This window comes from Panthera tigris, chromosome D3 (assembly GCF_018350195.1).
Source record: "Panthera tigris isolate Pti1 chromosome D3, P.tigris_Pti1_mat1.1, whole genome shotgun sequence".
Classification (NCBI taxonomy): Eukaryota; Metazoa; Chordata; class Mammalia; order Carnivora; family Felidae; genus Panthera; species Panthera tigris.
In genome coordinates, this window is record NC_056671.1 from 23415921 (window position 1) to 23442848 (window position 26928).

General features: G+C 57.5%; 2 protein-coding genes across 6 annotated transcripts in view; one reads left to right on the forward strand and one right to left on the reverse strand.

The window, feature by feature from the left end:
* The window catches only part of ZMAT5 (zinc finger matrin-type 5), a 27267-nt gene extending 17298 nt beyond the window's left edge, over positions 1–9969 (forward strand). For all 5 annotated transcript variants that reach the window (XM_042962431.1, XM_007082522.3, XM_042962432.1 and 2 more), the window contains exons 3-6: positions 881–943; positions 2305–2385; positions 4142–4253; positions 9534–9969. In XM_042962431.1, the coding sequence (XP_042818365.1) occupies positions 881–943; positions 2305–2385; positions 4142–4253; positions 9534–9663 (386 nt within the window). In that variant the 3' untranslated portion in view covers positions 9664–9969. The remainder of the gene's footprint in view (positions 1–880; positions 944–2304; positions 2386–4141; positions 4254–9533) is intronic.
* A 1264-nt stretch (positions 9970–11233) lies between these two features.
* Positions 11234–19694, reverse strand: CABP7 (calcium binding protein 7). The gene is made up of 5 exons (XM_042962642.1): positions 19586–19694; positions 13154–13297; positions 12150–12262; positions 11662–11815; positions 11234–11432 (listed from the first exon to the last, which is right to left on the reverse strand). The coding sequence occupies exons 1-5, from the start codon at positions 19692–19694 to the stop codon at positions 11305–11307; spliced, it is 648 nt and encodes a 215-aa protein (XP_042818576.1). The 3' UTR covers positions 11234–11304.
* Between the last annotated feature and the right edge of the window lie 7234 nt (positions 19695–26928).

Sequence of the window (26928 nt, forward strand, 5' to 3'; positions counted from 1 at the left end):
CCAAGTGCTCTGCATCCATTACTTTATTCAATTTTCACAGCAGCCCTACAGGGGAGAATTTTCCTCCCATTTTGCATATGAGGAAACAGAGACTTGGGGAGATTAAGCAGCTTGCCTCTGGACTCTGAAACCCATTGGTCTTTCCTTTACTCCAGCAGCCTCTAGAAAAGGGACCAACAGGGAAAGTGCCCAGCCCAGGCCTCCAGGGCAACATCAGGGCCTCTGAGTCAGGGCATCTTCCTGTCTTACTCACAGATTTTGACCGATTGGTTCCTTACCTACAAAGAAGCACACGAAACTTAAACCATAAATATATGATAAAAAAGGGGGAAAAGTTGGAGGAAACCAGGGTTAAGGTTCATATCCAGAAAGATTGCTGTGAAGTCCCTTTGAGGCCGGCACCTGGTCTGGCTCTGAGAGCCCGCAGGTCTCAGGTATAACAAGGGAGCAGAGAGTGACCTGCTGCAGCGTGGCTGTGGAGGGATGCCTGAGCCCCGGGGCTTACTGGTGGGCTACCTGGACACCAGGAGTTTTTTTAGTTTTAATACTATTATTGTAGATTCACAGGAAGTTACAAAGACAGTATGGACAGTGTAGGGTACCAGGATTTTAATAAACTAAACTAAACTGCCCAGGTGATTCCATTGTTTGGTCAAAGCCAGAACCTCAGACCTAAAACTTGGTTCTTGCCTTTGGCTGGGTCTGGGAGGGGTTGAGGTCACCTGAAGCTCAGATGCTTCTGCCCAGCATCCCCACCTGTGGTCATCCCCAACTGTGGTTGTCTCTTTCTACACTTCTCTGTGGATGGGAACTGTTTCCTTTTCTGATCTCGGTGCCTCTGTGCAACTGAAGTCTGAACCCGGCTCCTCTCTCCTCGCAGATGCAGCTGCCATCTTACTAGATGAACAGAACAAGCGGCCGTGTAGGAAGTTTCTGCTGACAGGTAAAGTGTTCTACTCAGTTCAGGTCCCTCCAGGGACCAGCATTTCCTGTCTGGCCTGCTTGGACCTCTGTGGAGCCTCTCCCCTTCCCCAGCCACTATCCTAAACCCATTTTGTGGTCTCAGTGCATCAGCCAGCTGGTCAGTTGAGACCTTCCCAGGGGTTGTGCCTTAGGACTTCCAGGGCCTAGTCTTCAGCACTTCAGACATAGAATGTGATTTTATCGGCCCACTCGGAAAAAGCAAGTGCTGGGAGATTGCGAGTAAATCTAGGAGACACTGATGGGTGTGATTGATTGGCTGATTAAGTTAGTCTGGGAGTCCAACCTCCTGCTCCCTCCCTCCCAGCAGGCAGGCCTGGAGACAGATGGTAACAGGTCTGAGGAGAAGGTTGAGAATTAGAACCAAGGGTGCTAAGTGTTGATTTGACTGCTAATAAAGATACATATAGTTCAAAGAGATCAAACAAACAAACAAAAAAAGCCCTCAGTAAACAAAGGAACCAAGTGCAAATGAAAATAAAGGTAGGAAAAATAAGACAGAGCCCAGAGAATGATTAGTTTCCTCCATGCTTGCTTTGAATTTCTGTATATTTTCTGAGGATTTGGCCCTGAGCTTCCTAGCAGCCAAGGCAAGGAGGGGAACCATGGTGATTAACATGGTATGTAGCACTGGGGAGAGGTACTGCTGTCAGCCTAAGGAAGCCAGGTGTATGGCCACACTCCCCTCAGGAGACAGTGCGACCCCTAGGATGGTCACTAGGCCTGCAGATCAAGGCCTTCCCCCACAGACTTCACCTTGACGTGAAAATGCTACTGGTAGGTTATGCTGGCTTAAGAGACCTCCAGTCTCCTGTTATTTTGAGACATATTTTGGTCTGCCGGTTAAGATTTGGAAAGCCACACTGGGCTTTGGTACCTCCTTGGCAAAGCTACCATTAAAGCCTTTCTGGCGAGCAGTCCAGCCGCTCCTGCAAGCCAGATGGGCAGGTGGGCACCAAGCAGAGGGCACAGCGTGTACAGTGGCCTGGATTGGGGAAAGAAAGCATGACTCTTTCAGAGGCCCACCCATGGTTTGTTGAGGCTGGGGAACAGAGGCTCGGGGCCAGGGCAGTGGTGACAGTAGAAAGCCTGCAGAGGCTTGTGCAGCCCAATCACAGAAGGCTTCAGGATTTGATTCCCAACGGGCTTGTTCTGGCTGCTTGTGTGGGCGGGGCCAAAGAGATTCCAAGTTTTTCTCTGGAGGTGGAGTTGCTACTCTATAGACTCTAAAGCCTCACACCTGAAACTCTGATGGCCCCTCAGCCCTTGGAGGGAGCTCTTCCAAGCCATGAGTAACTCTGTCTTCCCTGTCTTCTGTTGCAGGCCAGTGTGACTTTGGCTCCAACTGCAGATTTTCCCACATGTCAGAGAGAGATCTGCAAGAGCTGAGTATCCAGGTGGAGGGTGTGTTTTGGCGGGGTCCCTGGGTTTGGGGTGGGGGGCAGTCTGCTGGGGGGATGCCAGATCTGAGGCCCAGGAAGCTGCCCAGTGTCTCCCCACCTCCTCCTCTTTTGTGGACACCTTGTGGGATAAGCTGAGAGCTGCCTAGGTGATGGGGTGGAGGTCAGAAACTGCCTCCAAACCGCCCCAGGCATGAGTGGAAAAAGAACAGGGGAACTCCCATTTGTGTTCCTGCTGGGTCTAAAGTGACGTATGGGGCTTCCTGTCCTGGAGCCCTGACGGGGGTGCCTCAGCCTCATCTGGACCCTGCTGGGTGCTCATTTGTGTGTATCATCCCCCCTTCCTTCCATCAGGCAGCACCTGTCTCCAGCCCTTACTCTGCACCAGGCAGATCCCCTACCTCATCCTGGGGACAAAGGGATAAAGACGACACCTTCCCCACCCTCAGAATTCTCAGGCCCGATGGCTCCAGGGAAGAACAAGTGTAGCTTCCCGTGGAAATTGCCGCGTCTGTCTTTGGGAAATTCACTTGTCACTTCTCCAGTTAGAGAACAAGGACATTTCCACTGAGATGGTCTATTTCGATCTTCTGATGAAGCCCCCACTGAACAGATAGAGAAACTGAAGCTAGCGTAGGGCAGAAGGCCCTCACGTGAGCCCCCAGCAGGTTAGAGGCCAACTCTAGTCTCCTTGGGTGCTGCTGCTCACTCTTCCCTCTGTCCAGGAAGCTTCAGGGCAGCCAGTGAGTGTCCGAGGCAGCCTGGCCTTTGCCCTCGTCCCCAGTGGGACTCCACTCCCCTCTGACCAGTCATACTCTGTGGGCCCTGCCCTGGGGAGCTGATGGTACCGTGGCCACAGCCCTGGCACAAACACAGGGTTTCCAAGAGCTTTCCCAGGGCAGAAGTGAGGCCCCATCGGCCTCGCCAGCGAGTCCTGGCAGTGGTGGTATCTCCAGCTCTTCACTGGCCTAGGCTCTCGGGGAACAGTTGGCCCGTGGCAAGGAGAGCATAGGCCAGTGGGCCTGGAGCTGGAGACGATGCCTGGTAGAGACCCGGATGGGAGAAGCCCCAGGGGGCTGGGAACAGACGAGTGCCCTGTGACCTTGGCACATGGCTAACCCTCTTGGAGGCAGTGTCCTGACCTTTTAAATGTGTCTAGGTGTAGAGGCGAAGTGAGATGAAGCGTGTGCGGTGCTAGTCCAGGCCTTGGGCCCCCTCGTTGGTCCATGAGTAGGATTGTTTTCCTCCAGCGCCAAGCCTCATCCCAAGTCCTCCCAGAGACCCTGACCCTTCTCACACCCAGCTTGTTTGAACCACTGGCTCAATTTTAATTCAGTGAGCAAAGGTCCTTACAGGACATTTTATGAAAAGAAAAACCAGGAAAACTGAGGCGCCTTCCCCTGCCCAGGGTCAGAGAGACCCGCAAGGGGCAGAGCCAAGATTCAAACCCAGCTTTGCCCTGTTCTGCAGCCCATGTTGCCTCCCTGATCCCGGGTTTGGGCCCCTTCTGAGGACAGGCTCTCTACCTACTTTATCCTGTGTCCAGCTGCAAAAAGCTTGGGAGGCAGCCCGTGTTTTATCTCCACTTGATGAGGAAGCAGAGTGAGGCCCAGAGGAGCAAGCCTAGGAAGGTGGCAGCATGGTGGGGACAGCGCAGCCTGTGCTGCACTCCTCAGGAGGTTCTGACTGCTTTGTGGGAGGGTGGGGTTCAGGAGGGGGTGGAGTGCCCCTCACTTGCCTCTCTCTCCCTATCCCCACAGAAGAGAGGCGGGCCAGGGAGTGGCCACTAGATGTCGTCGAGCTCCCTGAGGGCCATCTGGAAGACTGGTTGGAAAAGAGAGCAAAGCGGTTGAGCTCAGCCCCAAGCAGCAGGTACAGGACCTGTGGGTCCCCTCCTCCTATCCCCTCTGGGAGAGTACCCTAGCCAGCCTGCCCTGACCAGCAGCTGAGCAGTCTCCATGAACTGTCCCAGTCCAGGGACCAGACATGGACGCCCCCAAAGAACTCCCCAAGGGAGGGGCCACACTGGGGCTTTTAGGGACTTGTTTAAAGGTTCTTGTCCCTCGACCTCATCCTCCTGCCTTAGTGGCTCCTCCCTTAATTGGTGTCTATGCTGGCTGGTGGGGAGGCAGGTGGCTAAGCCGACTTGACTCAACATCACCAAGTCCATTGCCAGAGGGAGGGGCCTGATTGTGGTTACTGAGGCCCCAGTATGCCAGTCACTGCGCTCTCTTCTCCAGGACCCCGGACCCTGCAGATAGGGAAGTGTGGCTCACAGGAGGGTGTGACTTGCCTAAAGGCACACAGCTGAGAGGCAGAGCTGGGAATGCATAGAGATGTGACTGGCTCACTGCCATTGCCTCACTGCCTCCTTGAGGAGGAGGCTGGGGTGGGTCGGCCCAGCTGCTGCCTGGGTCTGGCACTCAATATGTTCAGAAGTGGGTGGAGCACCCTGAGTCCGGGGCCCTCAGGTGTATGCTGTATGCTGTCCCAGGGCTCCTGGGCTCTCCTACCAGGTGTTGAAGGAGACAGAGGGGAGGAAGGGGGCTAACATGTGCTTGTGAGTTGCCTGTGACTTTGTAGTTTCCTGCACTGGGCTGCCTCATTTTGCCTATCTTGCAATGGGGCTTCAGACCCAATTGTCTCTGTGGTGTGGTCTCCTGCGACAGTGGCCTGGCCTGGGCTGAGGGAGCCTGGCTGGACAGTAGGGAGTGAGGCCTTCTCTCCAGGCTCCTCCAGGAGGTGGGGGCTAAGCTTCTTGTCTTCTCTGTGCCCCGATGAAAAGAACTTTTTGTTAAACTATTTTAAAATTAACTTATAGTTGTTTTTTAACTTTGTTTTAAATCTGTGTTGGTTTTGTCCCCCACCTTAAAACAACATAGTACAGACGTGACTAATTTGTTGGATGGAGTGTGATGTCCCTCCCTTCTGGTCCTGTCTGAGGTGGTTGTGATTTTGGTCAGGGGAGCACCCTGTTTGGGACTGGTCCGGGAATCCATGTCCTGAGCCCCAGGCTCCACCAGCCGATGTGTCAGAGTGCTGGGGCTGGTTGGAGGCACCCAGAGAGCTCCAAGGCCTTCTCCACTCTTCTACTGCTTGGACCTGGCCACCCGTGGGTCTCAGCAATCTGCTCTGACTTGGTGGTCCTCTGTTGGGAGTGAGCACCAGAGGCCTGGGCACCTCCTGACATTTCCAAGGGCCCAAGGAGACCCAGTGCCTGGGCTGGCTTGAGCACAGGCATAGGATAGAGGTGGGTGCCCAGAAGTCCCTCCCTGGGGACAGATGTGTCCCAGTGCTATCCAGTGCAGGAGCCTGTGACCATGAGACTCAGAGGACTGGGGGTTGAGACGGAGAAACTGAGGCTGAATAACGGGCCTAGAGTCTCAGGTAGAGGTGGTGACCACATAATTGGGTGTGTTGGTGCTGTGGTGCACCTGGCCTTTGGCCCTGGGCATTTAGGGGGATTGGTGCCCCTAGTTTATGGCTGAGGAATCTCAACCTCTCCAGGAGCTTGTGACTGTCCTGGTCACATACCTGCTATCTCTCTCAACTGACACTTGAGAGAGAACTTAGGCCTCTCTTGGTCTAGTACCTGGGCTACCTCTGTCACCATGTTTATGGCTGGCCGAGGGGCCCTGTCAGCTGGAGGTTTGGAGTGGTAGTGGCAGTAGCCAGCTGCTGGGATGGCAGTAGTGATTTCTGGAACAGAGCCTCCAACTAGGGACCACCCAAGACTCTATGGAGTCTCAACCTTGTCCCTTGTGCCCCTCACCCTCTGGCCACGCAACCTGGCCCCATCCAGAGGACCTGCTTTTCCCAGCCACCACTTGTTCTCTGTGCCTGTGTACCTTTCCACCTGCCTCCTGAGGGTTCAGAGCCAAAATGAATTGTTCTGGGCAGAGCAGGCCTGTCCGGCCTTGAGAAAAAGGTTGTTGGAAGGGAAGTGACCATTTATTATTACTTCTGCTATCACTGCTTCGGTCTTTGTAAGCCCTCTTCTGTAGTGTCTCATGAAAAATAATGCCCTTATCCCACAGCCCCTGGCTTTGGGGTCTGTTCCTCCACTCACAGCCCTCACCCTACAGGGTCAGGGGGGATGGATTCAAGCCCCTGGGCTGCCTTGTTCTGTTCTCTGAGTCTCTTACCCTGGAGGCAGCCCTGCAGAAAGTTCCCTCTGTGCCTTTCATCCAACCCAGCTTTCTTGACGGCCACAGCAGCCCATCCTGCCTTCCCACCTCTCCTCTGCTCATCCGCTCCATCCTCCACACAACAGCCCCAGCCAGTTTCTAAAACACTCCCTGACCCGGCCCCCACCCCCACCCCTGCACCTCAGAGATTCTGGACTCTGCAGCCCGGCTCAACAGACCCCGGGGAACTTCCCTGCCACCTCCCCAGCCCTTGGGGTCACCTTCTCACCTCTCCCATCTGGCCTCTGTCAGTCTCACTGGATGCTCGGCGGCTTCTTGGATGTGGTGGGATTTTCGTGCACCTTATAAATGCTATTTCATATGCCTGGAACTGCCTCCCCACTTCTGCCTGGCAAAGTCAGACTCATTCTTCAAGCTTTAGCTAAGACATCCCCCCTGACACGGCCCTGAGCTCACATTGTTGTCATTTGGGCTTGGCGCAGGCTCAGGACATGTTGACTGCATGTGAGCATTTGGGGGAGCAGGGTCCCTGGCCCCAAGGACTATTCCCTAGATGTGTTGTGGGCCCCTTGTGGAGACCAGTCTGATGGCTCCGCTTCTCTGGGTGTCTGTTTTCTCCCCTGAGGCACAGGGTGAAGATGGCTGCCTGGTCCACGTACGTGGGGCCACCCAGACTCGAGGGCCCCAACCCCACAGGCTGAGCAAAGCCTTTGAGGTAAACCAGGCCAACCCTCCTTGTAAGGGGGGTGGAGGCTCTGTGAGGCCCCAGCCTGGCACACTGTGCCATCCCCCTCAGCAGACTGACCCTGAGGGATCTGCCAAGAGCAGACAGCGGCAGGAGGGAGAGGCAGGCCTCAGACACACAGACTAATCCCCTGGCAAGGCCAGTGCTTGTCCCTGTTTTCCATTGTTGGCTCTTCAGATCGTGATTTTATCCCTCTTAATCTCCCTTTTTGCACCCCTCTCTGGGCTGACGCTACTGTTCGGCCCAGGTGCCTCCCTAAGACTCTTTTCTTCTGATCAGAACCATGGCTGGGGAAAAGCAAAAGACAGTTGCTCCTGTCCTTGTGCTGGGGGCAAACAGGCCACTAGAGAGGCCACGAGCAGTCTTGTGCACCTCAGTGTCGCTGTGTTGCAGGGCTGAAGGGGTGTGCCCCAAGGGCTCAGTGGCCCAAGGAATGTGTCTGTGTCTGAGCACACAAAAGGAGTACTCTTATCCTGGTGGGAGGCCTCAGCTGCCCAGGAATCTGCTCCATCTTCTAGAGAAGGGTCTGAGGTTCATGGGAAGGGGCTCTCCAGGATCACACCCTCCCCGCGGAGAATTGCAGTCACCTTAACCCTGTGGGAAGTCTGGGGTTGGCTGGCAGCTGGGCTCTCCCTTCTGACAACTGCGGAGCCTCCCCCACTCCCACCCTTCTCTGCGGCTGGTGGAGTTTATGAAGTCTCCCCAATGTCATAAATCATGCCGGGAGCTGCTTTCTGCGCTCTCCAGCAGGCAGCTAAGCAGGGGATTTCCCTGGCCTGAAGTCTTCAAGTCAGCTCTGTAAGGCGGGTCAGGCCCCGAGAGGGGCAGGCTGGGTGGCTGCAGTGAGGTAAACTCCCGGGGCTCCTGACCCCAGCCCCCACTCTGCCTTGGAGGCCTGAGCCCTCTCCAAACCTTTCAGAGGGCCCAGGACTTTCCCTTTCTGCAGAGGGCCGGCCACTGGCTCCGAGCCTGCTGGAGATGCCAGGGCATCACCTCCACTGAAAGCTGGGTCTGCAGATTGGGGGGCAGTGTCTGGAGCCCACGAATATGTTGCCCATTCGCCCCTAATCCCCTGATCCCAGACTCTGTCACTTGGGCGTGTGACTCTGTGTACTTCAGTTACCTCATCCATAAAATGGGGTTCACATGAGGATGCTTGAAGTTTCTCTAGATGTTGGTGTCTGGCCCAGAGTAGTGCCTAGTCAGTAAGAGCACCCAGCATTGCTCTTTGTCATCAGCAGACATTCACTGAGTGGCCTTCTGGGGCCAGGCCTGGCTCTGGGCACAGGGGGCGGGGGGAGGCAGATGGAGCCCAGCCCTACCCCTTGGTCTCTTCCATCTGAGAGCTCCAGTCCCACAGGGGAGACTTGAGCTCCCAGGTGAGTTCAAAGTGCTCCATAGCCCGAGAGGGGCAGTGCAGCCCTGGAGTAGCAGACGGAGTGGGAATTAAGTCCAGAAGCACTGGAATGTGGGACAGTTGGTGGAGGGAAGCTGCCTCCCTTGGGACAGAGTGGCCCCCAGCTGAGCACCCAGGGTGGATGCTTCAGATAGGCCCTGGGTTCCCAGGTGGCCTCCAGGGTGGTGGGCCTTCAGGGGAAAGAGAGTGAGTAGCATGAGAAATGAGGCTTTTAAAAAAAAATTTTAGACAAGTATTTTTTTTCTGATTTCAAAGGCTTGCGTGCTTGTAAAACTTTTCTTGAAAAGTATAAAGAAGTAAAAAAATCACCCATAACTACACCACGCAGATAGAACCACTGTTAACATTTTGCTGTGTCTTCCAGGGTTTTTTTTTTTTATGCATTTATATATGTTATATATCTTTAAACAAAAATAGTATCATGCTATATACATTATTTTATAAGCTGCTTTTTCTCTCTACTCACACAGTACATCATGATACCTTTCCTTATCAGTGCATATAAGTCTGCCTTAAAGTTTATGCAGGCTGCATAGCATTCTCTGCTGTGGACGTGCATGTGTATTTAATCAATCCCCCACAGGTGGACACAGGTTATTTCCATTTCTTGTAGCTCAGTCTCTGCCCACAGCTCTGCTATTTCCTTGGGCTCCTTCCTAGAGGTGAGGTTGCTGGCTCAGAGGGTCTGCATGTTTTTGAGGCTCTGCCTTCCAGAAAGGTCATGCAAGCAGCTGACCTTTTCCATAGCTGGGGTCTTAAGGAGGGGGAGCTGAGGGAAGGCGCCCCAGCCTGGGCCTGGGCTGTGCCCCATTCTAATTCTCTGCCTTTCTCCTTCTGTCTAGGGCCGAGCCCATGAGAAACACCATCTTCCAGTACCCCATAGGCTGGCCACCAGTCCAGGAGCTGCCTCCATCCCTGCGGGCACCCCCACCCGGGGGGTGGCCCCTGCAGCCCAGCGTCCAGTGGGGCTGAGCCCCTCATCCTCATCTGACCCCCATCTGGTCAGCGTTTGTGTCAGTCACGAGAAAGATAAGGGCTCATACTGGGGACACCGAGGCCCGCTCCCGCTGCACGCTGTGGAGCCTCTGAAACCATTGGCTTGGCCTGGCTTGACTGAGGCCCCAGAGTCTCCCTACCAGGTACAGCCCTGGTCCTAGCTCTGCTCCAGGCAGCTCCACCCTCCCTCCCTCCCTCCCTCCCTCCCTCCCTCATGGGACATCTTGAGAAGATGGGTGAGAAAACTTCCTTCCGGATGTTTATAAAGAAAGTCTGTCACCATGGTGGTGTGGCTTCCTCCTTGCCCGGCGCCCTCAGCTCTGTGCCCTGGCCCCTGGTTGGAGGATGGGCAGGACTGGAGTAGGTGACGTCCTCTGCAGGGCGATGAGTGCTTGCTGCCCGTCTCCCTGGAGGGCCAGCAGAGGCTCAGCACAGCTGCGCAGATGGTGCGCCAGTGTGGCTGTGATAAGTGGCTCCGGGTGTGGGAGAGGAGCTCGAGGACCCAGTCCGCTGTCCCTGTCCCCATGTCTGCCCATGCTGAGCTGGTGCCCGAACGTGGGGCGTGGTGGGAGCTGTGTCTCTGGCCTAGATGGTGTAGAGAAGTTGGGGGCCCCAGGTGGACAGGCCCCGGACTTGGAGTGGCCTGGCTGAGCTTCCTGGCACCGACAGTGCTGGGCTACACCAGCCCCTTAGCCCAGCATGACACAGGGCCCCTCCCAGGGCTTCTGCCCCAGAAGAGCCCCCTGCAACGGGAAGGTTGCACAGGCTGCTCAGGAGATTTGGAAACTCCCGGCCCCTGGTCTGCTTCCCTCCTCACTGCACTCCAGTTCTAGATTCTGTGCTGGGTGGTGATGGGCAATGTGGCCCTCAGGCCAGTAGGCCTCTGATGAGGGGGCTCAGAGGGTAGAGAGACTGCAGGGCCACCTCAGATGCCCCATCTTCCATGCGCTTCTGCCCTTCCTGAAAGTCCCTGTTGAAGGGGGTCCTGAAGCCAAATCTGGGGGCCTCTGAGTCTCAGGGTCCTCCTCTCTGAAATGGGCAAATTCTTTGGCCCCAGTGGGTACATGGAGGAAGGCTGAGTTTGAGTCTAAGGAGGGTCAGAGAAAGGGACCCCACAGAAGGCCAGAGGCCTTCCCAGGCTTGGCCAGGGAATAGGGCCCAGGAGACCCCAGCCTCACCCCCTCTCCAAGAGGAAGCATTCTGCCCCCATCTCCACCCTGCCCACAGCCCTGGGCAAATGTCAGGGACCACAGTCGGGCTGGCTGTGTGACCCTGGGCACAGGGTGCTCCTTCCTGCCTAAGTGCCCACAGCAGCTACAGGACCCTGTACAAATTCCTCCTAAACTTCCCAGGAGCCCCTGGATGGTGGGAAGAGTGAGTGCTACATTCGGGCCAGGATGGGCAAGGTGGAGGCGGGGCTCGGGGCTGCCCTCAAGAGCCACCACCAGGCCCTCCACAGCCAGGCCACAGCTCCATGCAGGGCCCACAGGGTGGGTGGGGTGGGGTTGCCAAATGTCCAGGACCTGAAGTACACGCGGCGGTGGCCCAGGGAGCCGAGTGAGGGAGGGGACTGCAGGCGGTGGCGGGCGCAGAGGGGGCCCCATGCACCGCGTGCGCCTACTTCATGCCGCTGCGCAGCACCTGGTTGGCTGCGATGAGCATGACGCTAATGATGAAGGCGATGGCGAAGGCGCAGATCAGACTCTTGCGCACGCACGTCTGGCGGATCTGCTGGTTGGAGCAGGCTGTGGCCGCCCGCCAGGGAGCACCAGAGAGAGACAGACGGGGACAGCGAAGCATGGAATCAGGAGCCGCCTGCACTTCCGCACACAGGCTTGTCCCATGGGACGCGCAGGGACACAAGGCTTGGGGCTGGCAAGGAGGCCCCCAGCCACCCCCTGTCAACCCCTGGTTCCTCCTCCCCCTGCCCAAGCAGTTGGCCTGCCCATGGGGTACCAGGGGTCGGTCACTCACTCTCCACGTCCACGGGGCACTCCTCAGCTGTGCCCAGGTGGCTTTCCTCCTCCGTCATGATGATGTTCTCGATGTCCTTCATGGACAGGTGCTCACAGAAGGTGTCGTACAGCAGCCGCTTCAGCTCGTCCACGGTCAGCTTCTGCATGTCGCACTTGCAGAGGGAAGGAGACGCAGTGCTCTGGCCATTGCCACCACCACAGCTGCCACCCAGAACCTTGCAGCCACACAAGCCCAACAACAGACCTCCAGACTCTGGAGGACTGGAAACCACTCACTCTATTCCTTGAGTCCTCAACCACACCAGCCCCCCCGCCGCCCCCCCCCCCCCCCCCCAGGGAGCCCATGGCTCTCTGGGAGACAAGACATCCAGTGGATAGAAGCCTGGGATAGTCATTCCCCTTTACAGCGTGGCCCTGGCTATTCACTAGCCCCAGTACAGCCCTCCACAGTGTGCACACCCTAGGTCCCAACCAGCCAGTGCATACCTTCCAGAAGACGGTGTCAAAGTCAGTGCCATGAAACTTCTCTGGGATCCCCGAGGTAGAAAGCTTGGGTCCCAGGAGAGTCACAAACTCCTCAAAGTCCACTTGGCCGTCGCCTAGGGCAAGCATAGGTTCAATCAGTGGGCCAGCTTACAACTGGGCTGGGTCCTGGGCCACCTCAGGCAGGTCCCACCTTCTCTGAGCCTTGAGTTATTTTCAGGGACACATAACATCTGCCAAGCTCTGGGCTGATGCTAAACTCACCAAATATGATGAGGCCCCACCTGGTAAAATGGAGATGGAGTGCAGCAGGTGGGCCCAAGTACATAGGAGACCCTCAGAGTTTACTCAGAAACCATGGCTTCCCAGCACCCTCCTTCCTTCCCCTGGCAGGTGTGGGGCCTGACATTCTCCCCACACAGCTCAGGGCACAATCTACCCAGACCACCACCTGCTCTCTAGGTGGATAGGAGGCAGGGCTGGAGGCCCACAGTGAGGACGGGGGGATGAAAAGAGAGGACTGGACATTACTGGTCTTTTTTACTCGTTTTTCTTTAATAAAATGCCAGGTGGCAAATGCAACTAAATGATTTTTTATTTGGGGTGAGGGGACCTGGGGTATTTAGTATACCCTTTCTACTTTCCTGTATTTCAAAAATTGCTCAGGGGGCACCTGGCCGGCTCAGTTGGTAGAGCATGAGACTCTTGTCTTAGGGTCATGAGTTCGAGCCCCACATTGGGTTCAGAGATCACTCAAATAAAACTTAAAAAAAAAAAATCTTAAAAAAATTGTTCTGAATACAGAGCAAGAGAGGCAGAGCTTCTGACCTCCGTGCGTGGATATGATTGGGGCCGTCACACTCTGGCCTCTATTCTCTAGGCTGATAAATGGGTCCAGACCTGGCTGCATACTGCTATGGGCTTAGGGGGTGCCTGGGAGGGAGAGGCTCAAGGCCTCAGAGGCCCAGGTGAGGGGTGAGGAAACTGAGGCAGGGGGTGATGCTCACCGTCCATGTCCAGCCGCTGGATGATAACTTCCAGCTCCACCTCATTGGGCATGTAGCCCAGGGAGCGCATGGCTGTGCCCAGCTCCTGCTTGGAGATGAAGCCATTGCCATCGCGGTCAAAGACTTTGAAGGCCTCACGGATCTCTGTTGGGGGAGCAGAGCAGGTTGGGACCTCGTCTCTGTCCCCACACCCCCCCCCCTCCCAGGCCCCCAGGATCCCCAAACCCACAGCCTGACCACGGCATTGAGAATCCACTATGGAGCCTGCAGGTCTGACTGATCAGAGACAAGTGGCAGGTGGTCCAGGAGTCCACCATAGCACTCCCTTCTGGAAGCTCAGGGCAAGCCAAGCTGGGCAGCAAAGCTGTGCCCAGGCCCGTGGCACTGACGAGAGAGGAGAGCGCCCTCAGGGTCTCAGCCTTCGCTTGTCAGGCTCCCACAGCCTCTCAGGGCGTGCTCACGACGACCCCGTGTGGCGGGTAGCATGAGTCCCACAGGGCGGGCTCCTGGGGCCTGGTAGTGGTGGCCTCTGTGAGCTGCCAAAGGCTTCCCTGCCCACCCCTCACTCCTTCCGTCCCCCACACCCCCTCATTCCCATCACATGGCTTCCTCCCTTGGGCTCAGCTTAGAAACTCCAGCCAACACTCCTTAATGGTGCCACGTGGGGCAGCCACCATCTCCGGCTCAGGGCTGACAGGCCTGCCAACTCCGTGCAGACTGTCTCCCCAGCCCAAGGTTTGGGGGAAGGCAGACACTGGATAGAGGGGCCACAGCAAGCCCAGGCCTGCTCAGATGTGGGGATTGTCCCTTGCATTGTACAGAAAGGGAGACTGAGGCCGGAGGACCTGGGTGACTCAGGGGTGGAGAGCAATGCCCCACCCGAGTGACCTCGAGTCAAACTCCGTCTCACCCACAGTAAAATGCCCAATAGTGATGTGGGTATGACAAGAGTTTTACCAAAGATGTCTAGGAACTGCTGAGGGGTCCTAACCTCTCTCTGCTCACCTTCATTGTTACTCGGCCCAGGAAGGGCCCTAAAGAGCATTTTCCTTTGGTGGGAGCAGTAATCTCACTCCTCCCACACCCTCTCCGCTCCAGCTCCCTTGTTCAGTTCACCTGCCAGCCTCTTGGCCTTTGCCTGAGCCTTCCCCTAAGACTTCAACAGGCACAATCCTGTCCCTGGGTGTAGGTGTGGGTGTACTTAGAAGCAGAGACAGATGAAAATGCTCCACGCTACAGACCCGTAAACTGAGGCATGGAGAGGCAAAACAGCCAGCCCAGGGTCAGTTTGGAGTTAAGGCTGTTTCTGGTGAGAGCAGAAGTTAGGTTGGCCTAGGCCTGGCCTTAAAGGTCTATGAGCCCCTAAAACTGTGGAATCCTGTGCCACGCAGTTATTCCCAGATCCCACTGGCCCCATTGAAGACTAGGGGCCATGGCAAGGTGGCCATGACCAAACTTTATCAGGTTCTTCCTTCCTGGTGTCTGCACCCAAGGCCTGGAGGTTAGACCAGATGGCATGCAGGCCAAGACAGAGACAGCAGGCTACAGTTGAGATGTCTGGGCCCCCAGACCACCCATCCTAGGCTGGGCCTGAGAATCTGGTCGAACCAGGGGCCCCTAAGCCAGAAAGGAGCTGGGATGGGAAATGTGGGCCCAGCCCAGGGATTTCTATAAACCCCGGATTGGAACTCCAGGCCAATTCCCACCTAGGGTTTTCCTGGGCCACTGATGAGGTGGTAAGCTCCTTATCACCAGAGGTATATATGAGCGGACACCCAGAGTCATGGAGGCTGCTGAGGAACTCATATCGCTTGGGAGTCTCTAGGTAGAGATTAAGGCACTGGCCATGCAACCAGTTACACCCTCTGCCACTTTCACCGCCACACACACTTGGGTTTCTGGCCAGCACTGTTGCCCTCCTGACCAAGCCACAGGCTCTGTCCACCCCAGGTGTCCTGAACTCCAGCACTAGGAACCTGTTCAGCCTTGCTAAACACCAGCACTGCTCCACATCCAGGCCTTCGAACATGTGGCTCCTTTTGCCCGGAACTTCTTCTCTTCACCATGGTAAACTCAGACGCATCTCAGGTCCCCAGCATGGACTGCATCACCTCCTTGGTGTCCTCCCCACCTCCACCACCAGCTGACTCTGGCTTTCTTCTGGGCTCCCACAGACCCTGTTCTTCCCTTGCACTGACCACACTGGATTGTGAATTACGAATGCCATGAGGGCAGGGGCCAGGTCGGTCTTGTTCACAGCTGGGTCCCCATTTCCTGCAACAGTCCCTGTCTGTCGAGCATAAACATCTGCTGACCTAGTGATTTAATGAATGAATGACTGATTTGGAGAACCTACCCATCTGGAGCACACAGAGAAAAGAGCTGAGCAGAAGTTCATGCACCACTTGGTGTGAAGCCATCATTCAGAGCCCATTTACTCCTAGTTTACAAACAATCCTGGTAGGAGTAAGCATTTGCTTTCTGCTCCCCAAGCAGGCAAGAAACATGAGGGAAGACTGAGAATGTTGTTTGTCACCTTGTCCAACCGCCAAGGACCCCACCCCTACCCACCCTATGGGCCACCACTGAAGAGTGGAATCAAGCTGAGGACAGGGTCGAGGGTGCCACCCCCAAGATTTCTGGGTCAGCTGGTTTTAGAAGGAGGAGCCCAGGGTCAAGCACCCCATTTTTCTGGGTCCTCAGTTTCCTCCTCTGTAGACGCCCATTTGGGAGATCACAAGGTGGGATGGCAAAACCCTCAACCCACGGTGGGGCTGCAGTGGGTGCTGGCCCCCTCCCCTGCCATGAGCTGGGGTCCAGGCTGTTCCTCCTACCCTGGCAGGGGCCGGGTATGGCCCCCAGAGCCCATGGCTGCTTCAGTTGGAGCCCCTGACCTTCCTCTGAGAGCTCTGAGGAAACTCACTGAGCTGGACAGGAGACAGTGAACGACAGGTGAATCTTGGGTTATGTGGGCAGGTGACAGACCCTGAGGCATCCCCACAGGTCCCAAGAGGCACCAGCACTCTGTCGGGAAGCTGGAGTCCAGAAAGGGGGCGCACACGCTGGAGGTCACTCGCAGAGCAGGGGCAGTGTCTGTCCTCTGCAGCAGCTGCCATTCTCCGCGGCATTGGCCCCACGCCCCACCACTCTGGCGTCCCTGAGTTTCCAGTATGCGCAGAGGCGGCTGCTGGACTTGCAGGGAAGAGGGGCAGGATAGGGGACTCCCCCACCCTCCATACTCTGAATGCCCTATTTGGCCACTGTCGATGCAGGCTCCACTGTCTGAATGAGCAGGCCAAGTGCCAACCTCAGAACTCTGCCCTGGTGGCTGCCTGCCTGTCTGTCTGTCTGTCTCCTTTCTCTTCTCTCTGGCCAGAAAGGGCTGGGCCACGGCCTGCAGCCACCTCACTCCTACCCTCAGGTGCTCAAGTCCGTTGATGCCACTGGGGCCAGCCTCTGTGCTCCTGCAGACCCTGGAGGGCTTTGCTGGGTGTGTATGTCATGGCCGGGATGGTGGTGGAGCGGGATGAAGGGAAAATCTGGACAGCCTGTGCCTCTTCTCAGGGTCAGACAGGCTGCAGGCCAGTTTGGCCCAGCCACATATACTCTGCCAACTTCCACCCATGGCTCCCCAGGGTCACAGGCCCCCAGACGCCTTTGTCAGACCTTCAAGGACTCTTCTACCCAGACTTTCCCCAGATCCTGCCTTCCGGACCTGTCCTACTGCACACCATGGGTCCCTGACTCCAGACCTTTCACCCATCTCTCTACACTCCAGTCTCTGACCCATGCAGGATTCTCCCCACCCACCCCCGCCCCCTCCTTGGCCTCCCCTGCTGCTGCATCTGAACCCGTGAGCCCGCCGCTGCGTGCCAGGTCCCTTGATGAACACCTCCATTGCATCCTCTGTCACCGGCAGCCCAAGGGAGTGGCAATGCCAAGCCCCTTTTACAGATGGAGAAAATGAGGCAAGAAAGGCAAGTGATTGTCCAAGGTCACTCCATGAGTTGATGGTGTAGAGATCTGAACCCAGTGCTGCCCGGCTGGGAAGCCCTCATCTACACCCTGTGCTCTCCACCTCCCTTACTGGTCCCTCTCCCCCTCAGATTAACCGCCCCCTGGATTTCTGCGGCAGGCACATAATGTCTGCAGCATTTCATCCCAAGCTGCTGGGCTCCCTCCTCTCTGCACATGTGGATCCTCCACCGGTGGGTGTCCTCCCAGCAAAGGGCCTGGGTCTTATCCAGACGGCCTTGGGGCAGGAGCACTAATGCAGGACACTGGCAGGGGGGGTGTCACCTTTTCCATCTAGCCCTGGCATTCAAGGACCACTGGGGCCTACAGAGACTTGGTCCCTCAAGAGGGCTTTTGGGTGCCTACAGCCAAGACAGAGGTCAGTCACGGAGGACTTTTTGCCCTCATCTACAGCTGCTCACAGGCTCGGAAGTAGGCTGGGGCCACCCAGGCATCTGCTTGTTCCACGACCTCCACTTGACCACCCCAAGGAGGGCCCTGCCCTTCAGATGCCCCCTGCCAGGGTCCCTCTGCTCCTCAGGGCCCAGGAGAAGGGGACAGGAGAGAAGCAAGGAGTGCGTTTGGTGTTGCTGGTGACTAACGCTGCTGGGTTCCTGCCAGTGTGTCTGCCAGGCGGCCCAAGGGGAGCCTGCGGCCTCCTTGCCCCTGCACTGCCCTCCCTATGCCCGCTCACCCCTGCAACCCAGCCTCTGCTTGGCTTCTTAGAGGGTCTGCACCCCAGGGCTGGGAGATCAAGAGAGGAGAGACCCCGTGAGACATGGTGGGGTGCTGGAAACAAGGGTAGGGAATGAGGTGGAAGCTGCCAGGATTTGGGGGGGACAATGTTGACCCCTGCCCAAGTGGCCAGCAGGAGGGTATGGAGGAAGACCCATGGAGGCAGACACTGGCAGAGGGTCGGGGTGGCTCAGGGCAGGAGGAGACAATGGTGGGGAAGTGACGGCCTCTGCCCAATCCCCTGCCCTCTTGGTCCTCATCATACCTCTTCCTTTTCCCAGGCCCTGGGCAGACAGGGAATACACCTGGGCTTTGGGGTTCGAGGCTAGAGACCCAGCAGTATCACTCATCTATCTGTTCTGCTCACATCAGACACCAGACCCCATCTCCGTGGCTCTGACAGCCTCTGGTGGCTTTCAGGGGACTTGAGAGGAGCAGGTGGCTCATAGCCTATGGTGCAGTGTGGTTTTGGGGGGGTGGGGGTAGCTACCTTTTTCTCTTGATCTTCCCCTCACCCAGTCTGACTCCCTTGAGATCTACCCTCTCTAGGGCTTAGGAATGAGGGAGGACCTCTCTCCATGCCTTCCCCTGTGCTCCCATCATCATCCCTGACTGCACTGGTGTCTCAGATACACCCCCTTAAGCCCTGATGAACACCAGATCTCAGAGATCCCTGGACCCAAGATAACCAAAGGGAGGCCCGGCCTCTGGGTGATCTCAGCCCTTTACCCAACAGCAGACAAGTAGATCCTAGGGGTCCAGGACTCCCATCAGCCCAGAACCCCCACTCCACACCAAATAGGACCCTAGGAGGCCTGGGAGAAGGGAAGACTGAACACCTGCCCCCAGCCCAGGAGGGAAAGAGCTTACAGGCCCCAGGGGGCTCACTGCTCCCCCAGAATCTTTGGTCCAGGGATTCCAGCCCCTGACCTCTGCTCAGATCTGGCCTAGACCCTGCTTTTAAGGTCCCCCATTCATGTTGAGAGACAGAGAGACTCTGGGGGGCTAGATTTGGGTCCCAGCCTCTGCCTTTCCCTTCCAGGCTTGGTTATCAAGACCAAGCCGCCCAATCTGGCCACTTGTTGTCCACCACCTCCTGGGCCGCCCTCCCGGCGCTCTGGGCTGGGGGTCCCTGCAGGGCTGTGGGGAAGGGGCTAAGGCCGCAGGAGGAACTGGGGACAGCCCCGCAGGCGTTAAGAGCAGGGCAGTCGCCCTCTCCCCTTCTCCGGCTGCCCGAGCAGATTGGATTTTAAAAGCGACACGAGCGGAATGTCAATTCGAGCGCAGAGCCGCGGGCGGGCGCCGCGGAGGGGATCAGGATGCGGGTGCTCCGGCCGGGCCCGCGCGGGGGACACAGCTCGGACCCCCACCCAAACCGCCGCGTTGCCGCACCGTCACCGCGGACTGCGCGGCCCCGTGACCCCGCTGCGGGGCTCAGCAAGTTTCCGCAGCGCGGGGGACCGTGCGGACAGGGGCTGGGCCGCCCCTCAGCCTTGGCAACCCCCACCGCGGCACCCAGAGGTGTGAGTTGGTCCTGACTCCCCACGCAGCTGCTCGCTGGAGCGCCCACCTGGCAGCCGGCACCTGAGGACGGCCCCCCCACCCCCTGCGCCCCGAGTCCGCGCTTCACCTGGGCGCACAGGTAGGAGGGCGAGCGGGCGGGGGTCCCGGCGGGGCACTCACCCTCCAGTTCGTCCTCAGGGATGTCCACGGGGCGCTGCTCCGACAGCAGGTTGGGCACGGTGTAGATGCCCCGGTACATCAACGCCGCCGTCACCGGGTGGAACGGCATCTTGGAGGCTCCGCGCCCGCCCGCCCGCCGCAAACTTTGAGGTCGGGGCTCATGGGCCGGCGGCGGCCCCGGGGGCGGCTGGAGCGGGCGCGGCGCGCGGTTGCGGAGTGCGGCCCGGCGGCAGCAGCGGTGGCGAGGCGGGGGGCGCCCCTCCGGGGGCCTAGCGCCCCCGCGCCCCGGGCCACCGGTCCATGCCGCCCCCTCCCTCGTCCGGCTCCCGGCCGGGGCCCCGCAGGGGCGGCGGGGGCGGCGCCGTTCGGGCCTCTCCGCTCTGGTCGCCGAGCGCTGCTCCCGCCGCGCCCGCTCCTCGGTGCCCCGCGCACTCCGCGCTGCTCGCCGCCCGCTAGTCCGCTCGCCGGCGCGGCCGCCCGGCCCGCCGCTCCGGCTCTCGCCGCCTCCCGTGCTCGCTTGCTCGCTCGCTCTGTGCCGCGCTGGCTGCGCTCCCCGCCTCCCCCGCCCGCCCGCCGCCCGCCCCCTCTGCGCTCTCCACCCCCCCTCCCGCCCCTTCCCGCCGCCGGCCCCTGCGCGGTCGCCCCTAGCCCGCCGCTGCTCCTTCTCTCCTTAGCCCCAGGTTCCCCTTTCCCCCTGCGGAGGATCACTGTCCCTCGCCCAGAGTCCGCAGCTACCAAGACCAAGGTGGGGGTGGGGCCCTTCCTTCCTGCCCCTTGGCCCGCCCCCACCCCCCACGAACAGAACAGGGAACTGAGGACCAGAAGAGACCTGACAGAGAGGTGAGATGGGCCCCAGATGCCTGGGTCCTGGAGGAGAATCATACAGTATTGGTGTCAGGAGGGGCTCCAAGATGGGGAAACTGAGGCTGAGAAAGAAGGGCGTTGACCAAGGTCATAAGGCTCAGGCAGCAGGCAGAAGCTTGGGACGGATCTGGGACAAGCTACCTTGCCCTGTGGCTGAGACTTGGCAGCTGACCTTGCCCTCCACAATAGAGCCCCAGTCCTGGCTCCTTTCCAAGTCCCCACTACTCTGCCTGGGGAGCTGCCAAGGGTTTGTCTGTCTTATGCCTCTCCCCACCCCCAACCCAGGGCACTGAGGGACAGAGAGGTGGCTGGGTGCCTGTAGGGACTGGTGTGAGTTCACGTGGCTGGTTAGACTTAAGGTGTGTGCAAGGCTCACCCAGGCCCCAAGGCATGTGTGCGCAGCAGGGTGAGGCGTCAGGTGTTTGTGGGAGCAGTATGTGTGTGCTTATATCTGTTATCCAGGAGGTGTGTTCATGTGTTTTTGAGTCCACATGCAGATGGATACATGTTGGGAGTGTGTATGGAAATCTGTGTGTGCCAAGGTTGTGAGCTGGTGGGGGAGGGGAGGGCAGGAGCTTCTGAGCAGGAGCCCATGGGCGGGTTGGGGGTGGTGTACAGGCCCATGGGCTAGGAGTGGCATGGGCATGTGTGCACAGATGTGTGTGTGTGTGTGTGTGTGTGTGTGTGTGTGTGTGTGTATGTATATATATATATATATATATATATATATATATATAGGGGTTGACCTTCTGGACTCTCCATGGCCCCAGCTGCAGGACCAGCCCCTGGAGGCCCCATTGGAACCACCTTCAATCAGCCAACAGCCCCAGTGGGAAAGCTGATTGCCATAGCCCTGCCCTGCCCTGCCCTGCCCTTCCCAAGCTGATTACATTTTTCTGTTTGTTTCTGCTTTTGTAGTTGATTAATCACAGCCCTATCTTGGGGCCTGAGGAAAGGGGGCTCAGGGAGAGATGCCAGCCCTGGCCGAGCTGGGCTGGGCCAGGCCTGGGCCCCAGCACTTCTCAGGCACGGCTCTGGAGGGGGATCCCAACAGCGTCCACAACCTACAGAGGAACCAGGAAAGACCCCAGCTATTTGTCTCCCCAGCCTCTATGGATCAGCTGGGTGCCCATTAGAACTGTAGGCCGGAGGTGTGAGAGGCCCCAGAAAAGCACCACTCCAAAACCCTCCTCATCCACCTGTCTCCTGGTCGGACGGTCCACCATCGAGCTGAGTGTTTTGAGCTCCCTTGGGTCTTCCAATGCAGCAGAGGAGTGGGGAAGAAAGCACCCAGAACTCAGAGCCAGGCAGACCTGCGGCTCCTGCATCTACCACCTCCTCACTATCATAGGACCTTAGTCCCCTCTTGTAACCTCTTAGGGCCTTGGCTTTCCCTTTGGGAAGTGAGAGTGGCGATGCCACCTCCCAGGCAGTGGCGAGGATGAAGTGAAGTAACATATGAGTCTGCCAGTGCATCCCTGTACCTCTTGGGAGTTTCCTATTAGCATGAAAATTCCCCCAAGGAATATGAATTAATAATAATTATAGCTGCTATGTATTGATTGAGAGCATGAGCTGTAGCAGCTCTCTCTTTCCGTGTTTACTGAGTGGCCAGGCTGCACCAGCCCAGGCCAACCAGTTCTAAATCAGGACCCCTGTGCCAAGGGAGACTGGGCCGGTGCTTGCTAAGGGGCTGATGGGAAACCCAGCTCCCACTGGCGTCTGGAGAGGCTGCTACAGAGCATGTTTGCGCTCGCTTGACAGAGGGGTAGCTCCTGCTGCATCCCCTGTAGCTCCCAGCCTTGTTGCCCAGGCAGAGAATTTTCAAAGGACAAGGCAGAAACAATCTGCGAGTAAATTAAGCAAAAATCAAGTGAATGGGCCTACCTAATACAGCCAGGCCCTGTAGGTCCGTGCTGAGGGAGGGCACGGGTGTCCACGGAGACACAGGCCTCCCTCCAGTCTGTGGCCAAGGGATCAGGTTATACATCCTGTGACTGGGCTGTTCCCTGGAGCAGGCTCCCACCAGGTCAAAGGGACAGGACCCAATGGGGGTTGACAGCTTCAAGGTCACAGTACACCCCACTGCTTAGGCCATCCCTGGCACCCCTGTCCCTGGTGATTCAGGCCAGTCCCTGTCTATCTCCTGATGCAAAGCCATAGCCCACAGGGATGACTGTGGGCTTAGGGGACTTCCACGTGCCACCAGCTACACCTGCTCTCCCTTCTCTATCTGCCCATGGGTACCTGGGCTGTGCATATAACCTGCATGGCATCCCCCAAACCTCTGAAAGCAGTTTGGCCTTGCCCTCATTCATGGCTGAGGGCACCCCTGCTTAGGGAACTAAAGGGACCAGGTTGGGTCATGTATCATTGTGAGGCAGCACTGGGGTTGGGGTAAGGGTAAGGGCTTCAGGAGCCAAGCTCTGGGTCATTCTGGTCTCAGCCTTCTAGGCTCAGAGGAATGTTGCTTCCTCTGGGAACCATCGTAGACCTCTGCAGCCCTCTACCTTGGACCACTGGGCATCTCAGCCACTGGGCAGCCCCTGGGTGCTAGCTAGGTCCTGTAAGCAAGTGAGGCCAGAAGTTGGAACACGAGAGGGTGCTGCTTATACCTGGAGCTCACAGAGCAAGCACCAGAGAACTGAGCAGCATGGTTGAGGTGGCAGCTCACTGTCTGGCGAAGGGCAGTGGAGGGGATGGGGGTGGTGCCTTTTTTGCAGAGGAAGGGCATGAAAGCAACTTGGAAAGTCTCAGACGTGGGGTGGGTGAGGCAGTGCCATGAGCTCTGCATGGATAACCCAGAGCCGGGCATGTGCCTTTGGGTGGCTACACTCTCTGAGCCTCGGCTTACTCACCTGTTAAATAGGAGCAGGTCTAGCCCCCAGAATGAACACTTAGATCCTGCATGTGAAGTGTTTGGTGCACAGAACATGGTATCTCTTACTATGAGTGAAGGGAACTCCAGGAGGAAAAGCCAGGGTAAGCAAAACTCAGAAGTGTGAGAGGACCATCTTCAGCTCTGGAGGGCAAGCTCTGAGCCTGTATCTCCTGGATCTAGTGCCTGGCGCAGGGCTGGGCTGGGCTTGGGAAATTGGCAGGGGCTGGATGAATGTCTGCTGGATGAATGAATGACAGGATGAATGAATGAATGAATGATCGCCCACCAACCCACCCGCCCTTCGGTGTTGCAGCCCCGTCCTCTCCTCTGCACATCACAGGGGAGCAGATGGCGTGATTGCAGGGTGTGAATTATGTCTGTCGCTCCCCCATCTGGGGAAGGTAATGCCGCCATCACAGTACACTCCCTGGGGTGCCTTTGGGAGACTCAACTCGTGGGCCCCTCCGGAGAGGGATCTCCACATCCACAGACTTTGCCCACTAGTCCTTAGCTCAGGGTGCTGGAGATACTGGGAGAGGTTAACCACCTGTGACTCTGGGAGAATCCACCAGGTGGCAGGGAGGAAGGGGAGAGAAGTGGAGACCACTCTGTCCAGAGGCTGGGTGCCTCCCTCCTGGAGACTGGAACCCTCTCATCTCAAAACCAGCAGGCTTGCCACCCTCCCTGGCTGGAAACCACTCCTTGGAGGCCAGCATTCTCTTGCCACCCACATTCAGCACCAGGGAGAGCTCCTGGCAGAGCCCAGGGTCCAGCCACGTAGGGTGCAGTTGTGGGGGGATGGAGAGCCCGGCAAGACAGTAAATGAACCCATAGTCCAGAAGAGGATATCAAAGTGGAGGGAGAGCAAGTGTCAAACTCAAGGTCAACTCAGGACCGCTAACCACAGCCCTGTACAAATTGGGGGGCGTGCGGGGGGAGGCAAAGAGGCGCTGAGGGGAAGGGAGTGTCCAGGGAGGGCAGAGGCTCTGGCCTCTGCTCCTTGGCTAGGGAACAATATTGTTCCAAGAATCCGCTGGGGACAGTGTCTGGAGGTGAATAAAATATTCATCGTCTAGGCAAACTCACACAGTCACTTGATGAATAATGGAATTTATAGACTTGCAGAGGCTGACCCAGCTGGGCCGGCATCTAGAGGCTCCTGTCTGCTCTAATCCCGCCCTGCCACGGGCACCCCCTCTAAACCTTCAGATGCCTAGCTCCTGCAAGTGACAGGGGCAGACAGGACAGAGCAGGAGACAGAGTCCAGCAGGGGGACACAGGGCAAAGGGGACAGGTCCTTGAATTTATTGCTCCTTGAGAAGTGATTTGGTGATGGAAAAAGAGCACTGGACTCAGAATCCAGTGTGGCTGGGATGAATCCTACTACTGTTGTTAGTTCTATGTCCTGAGTATGTCAGTTATGCCTCAGTTTTCTCCCCTGTGAAATGGGGGTTGATGCAGCCATCACACGACCAAAGTTGCTGAGATGTGATGAGATGAAGAAAGTGACAGTGCTTGGTGCCTCTGTCCCTGGAACACACAGGTGGCCCTGTGCTGAAACATGTTGCTGAAAGGCTGGACCTTTAGAGCCTCTCTCTCTGGACCCCAGACTCCCCTGAGCCCAGGAGGGGTCTAGAAGGCAGAGAGAGGCATGGCCACAGAAGTAGAGAAGCTTCTAGTCCTCAGGGCAAGGTTTGATGTCAATAAGTGCAAAAACCCAGCCAAGAAGAGACAGACACGGGCACTCACCCAGGCCCTCCTACCCCAAAGAGTCTGCTCCCACTGGGCTGGGCATGAGCCTGGGCAAGGGTATTTTTAAAATGCTCCCAAGAGCTTCCAAGGTGTAGCCAGGATTAGAATCCCTATTCCAGGGGCAGAAGGCTGGTGGGGGAAACAGTCTGGGCAGGGGTAAGAGGAACATGGGGATATCCCACCCAGGAAATGACAGAGATCTCTGTCCCTTGTCCCCTTTGGGCCTTGGTCTCCCCTTCTGAGAAGTGGGAGCCTATGCCCAGCATATGACCAGGCTGCTGTCTGGGAGTGGGATCATGGGTACCTCTGGCCCAGCCCCTGCTCCAGTCCTACTTCCTGAGTGACAGCTGTGGCAGCTGGCAGGAGACAAGGCGCGAGCCAGCTCCTAATTGCTCTGGGCTCCCAGATCCCTGCCTCAGTCTGTTGCCTCTGATGAGACATTCGACTGACCTGCCCAGGGCGGCTGCTTCCCCCAGAAGAGGCCCTGTCTCTGGCTGGTCCGGGCATTATGCGGGTGGGGGGGAAGCTGCCTCTCCTTGCAAGGTCTTACCACATCTGGAGCAGGGTGAGGCTGGGACCCTGCAATCCCCCTTGGGCCTGCCTCCTCTTCTCTGCATCTCTGTGTGTAACATAAAGAGCTGTGTGTAATTTTCCATTTGAACAAGCAGCTGCACAGGTGCTGAGATACGCAGACCCCGTGGCTGGGCTCTGTGGCCTCACCTGGCACACCCTGTCCCCTCCAGGGGGGACTCGGGCATGTTCGCTAGGGTCAGACCCAGGAGAATAACTGTGTGACCTCAGCCTAGTCGTTGGAACTTGGACACTTGGTGCAGCTGTTTCTGAAGGTGAATATGGACAGAGGAAGCCCAGGGTCAGGGTTCACCATCACTGTTCCCTCAGTGTTTCAGAGGGGTCCTCAAGATGCTGCAGACTGGCAGCCTTTAGCACAGCCCCTTGGGCTGAATTTTCAGATTCACAGCTGCCTTTCTGTCTCTGGTTGCCTGGACCCCTGCCACTGTCCCCTCCCCTGACTCCTGACCCTCTCATTCTGCGGAGGCACCTCCAGGGCAAGAAGTGGAGAACAGAGAACAGAACCTTCTGGCTCCCCGAGGGGTTTCTCAGACCCTGACACCTCCAGTTCTTTCTCAGGAGGATCAAGTTATTTACCTGGTTTCGGTGATCTAGCCCAACACTTATCCTTTCCCACATGTGAGCTGCTGCCTCCACCTGCTGTGACATGGCCTGAGAGCAGCTCCTATTTGCACACCCCTGGGGATGGGAATCTCACCCCCACCCCTGAGGCAGAGTCAACACTTGCCTATATTCCCTGGGCTCTGACTTTGTCCTCCAAGATCTCTCCTGTTCTGAGACAAGGCACTGAAGGCCCCCCAAAGGGGCCCCTGCATGTCACTTGGGAGATATACTGACCTGTGAGCAGCTCATCAGAGTGGCGCCCCTGCCCCTACAGTAGGGACATGGGTAAGAATGGCACTGCAAGCCTGTGGGCAGAGGAGCAGGCTCTGTGGTGGCAGAGAGGGGGCAAGCGAAGTGGGAGCCAGGTTCTCAGATGAACACCTCTGGCTCCGTGTCCCAGGGCTGCACAGATTAGCCCGTCACTAAGGGTCCAGGACATGAAATGGGTGAGTTTTGACGAGGGGACTTTGGGAGAGGCCCAGACTGGAGGCGCTGCCCAGGGAGCGGCCCCTCCTGCCCTGGCCACCACCAATCGGGGAGCCAGGCTATGATCCTTTGGAGTCCCTGATGTTGAGAGACAGGGCTGGGGCAGGGTACCAGGATGCCCCACGGCGGTGGATGAAAGAATTCCTGCTGAGTCTCTGTCCTCCAA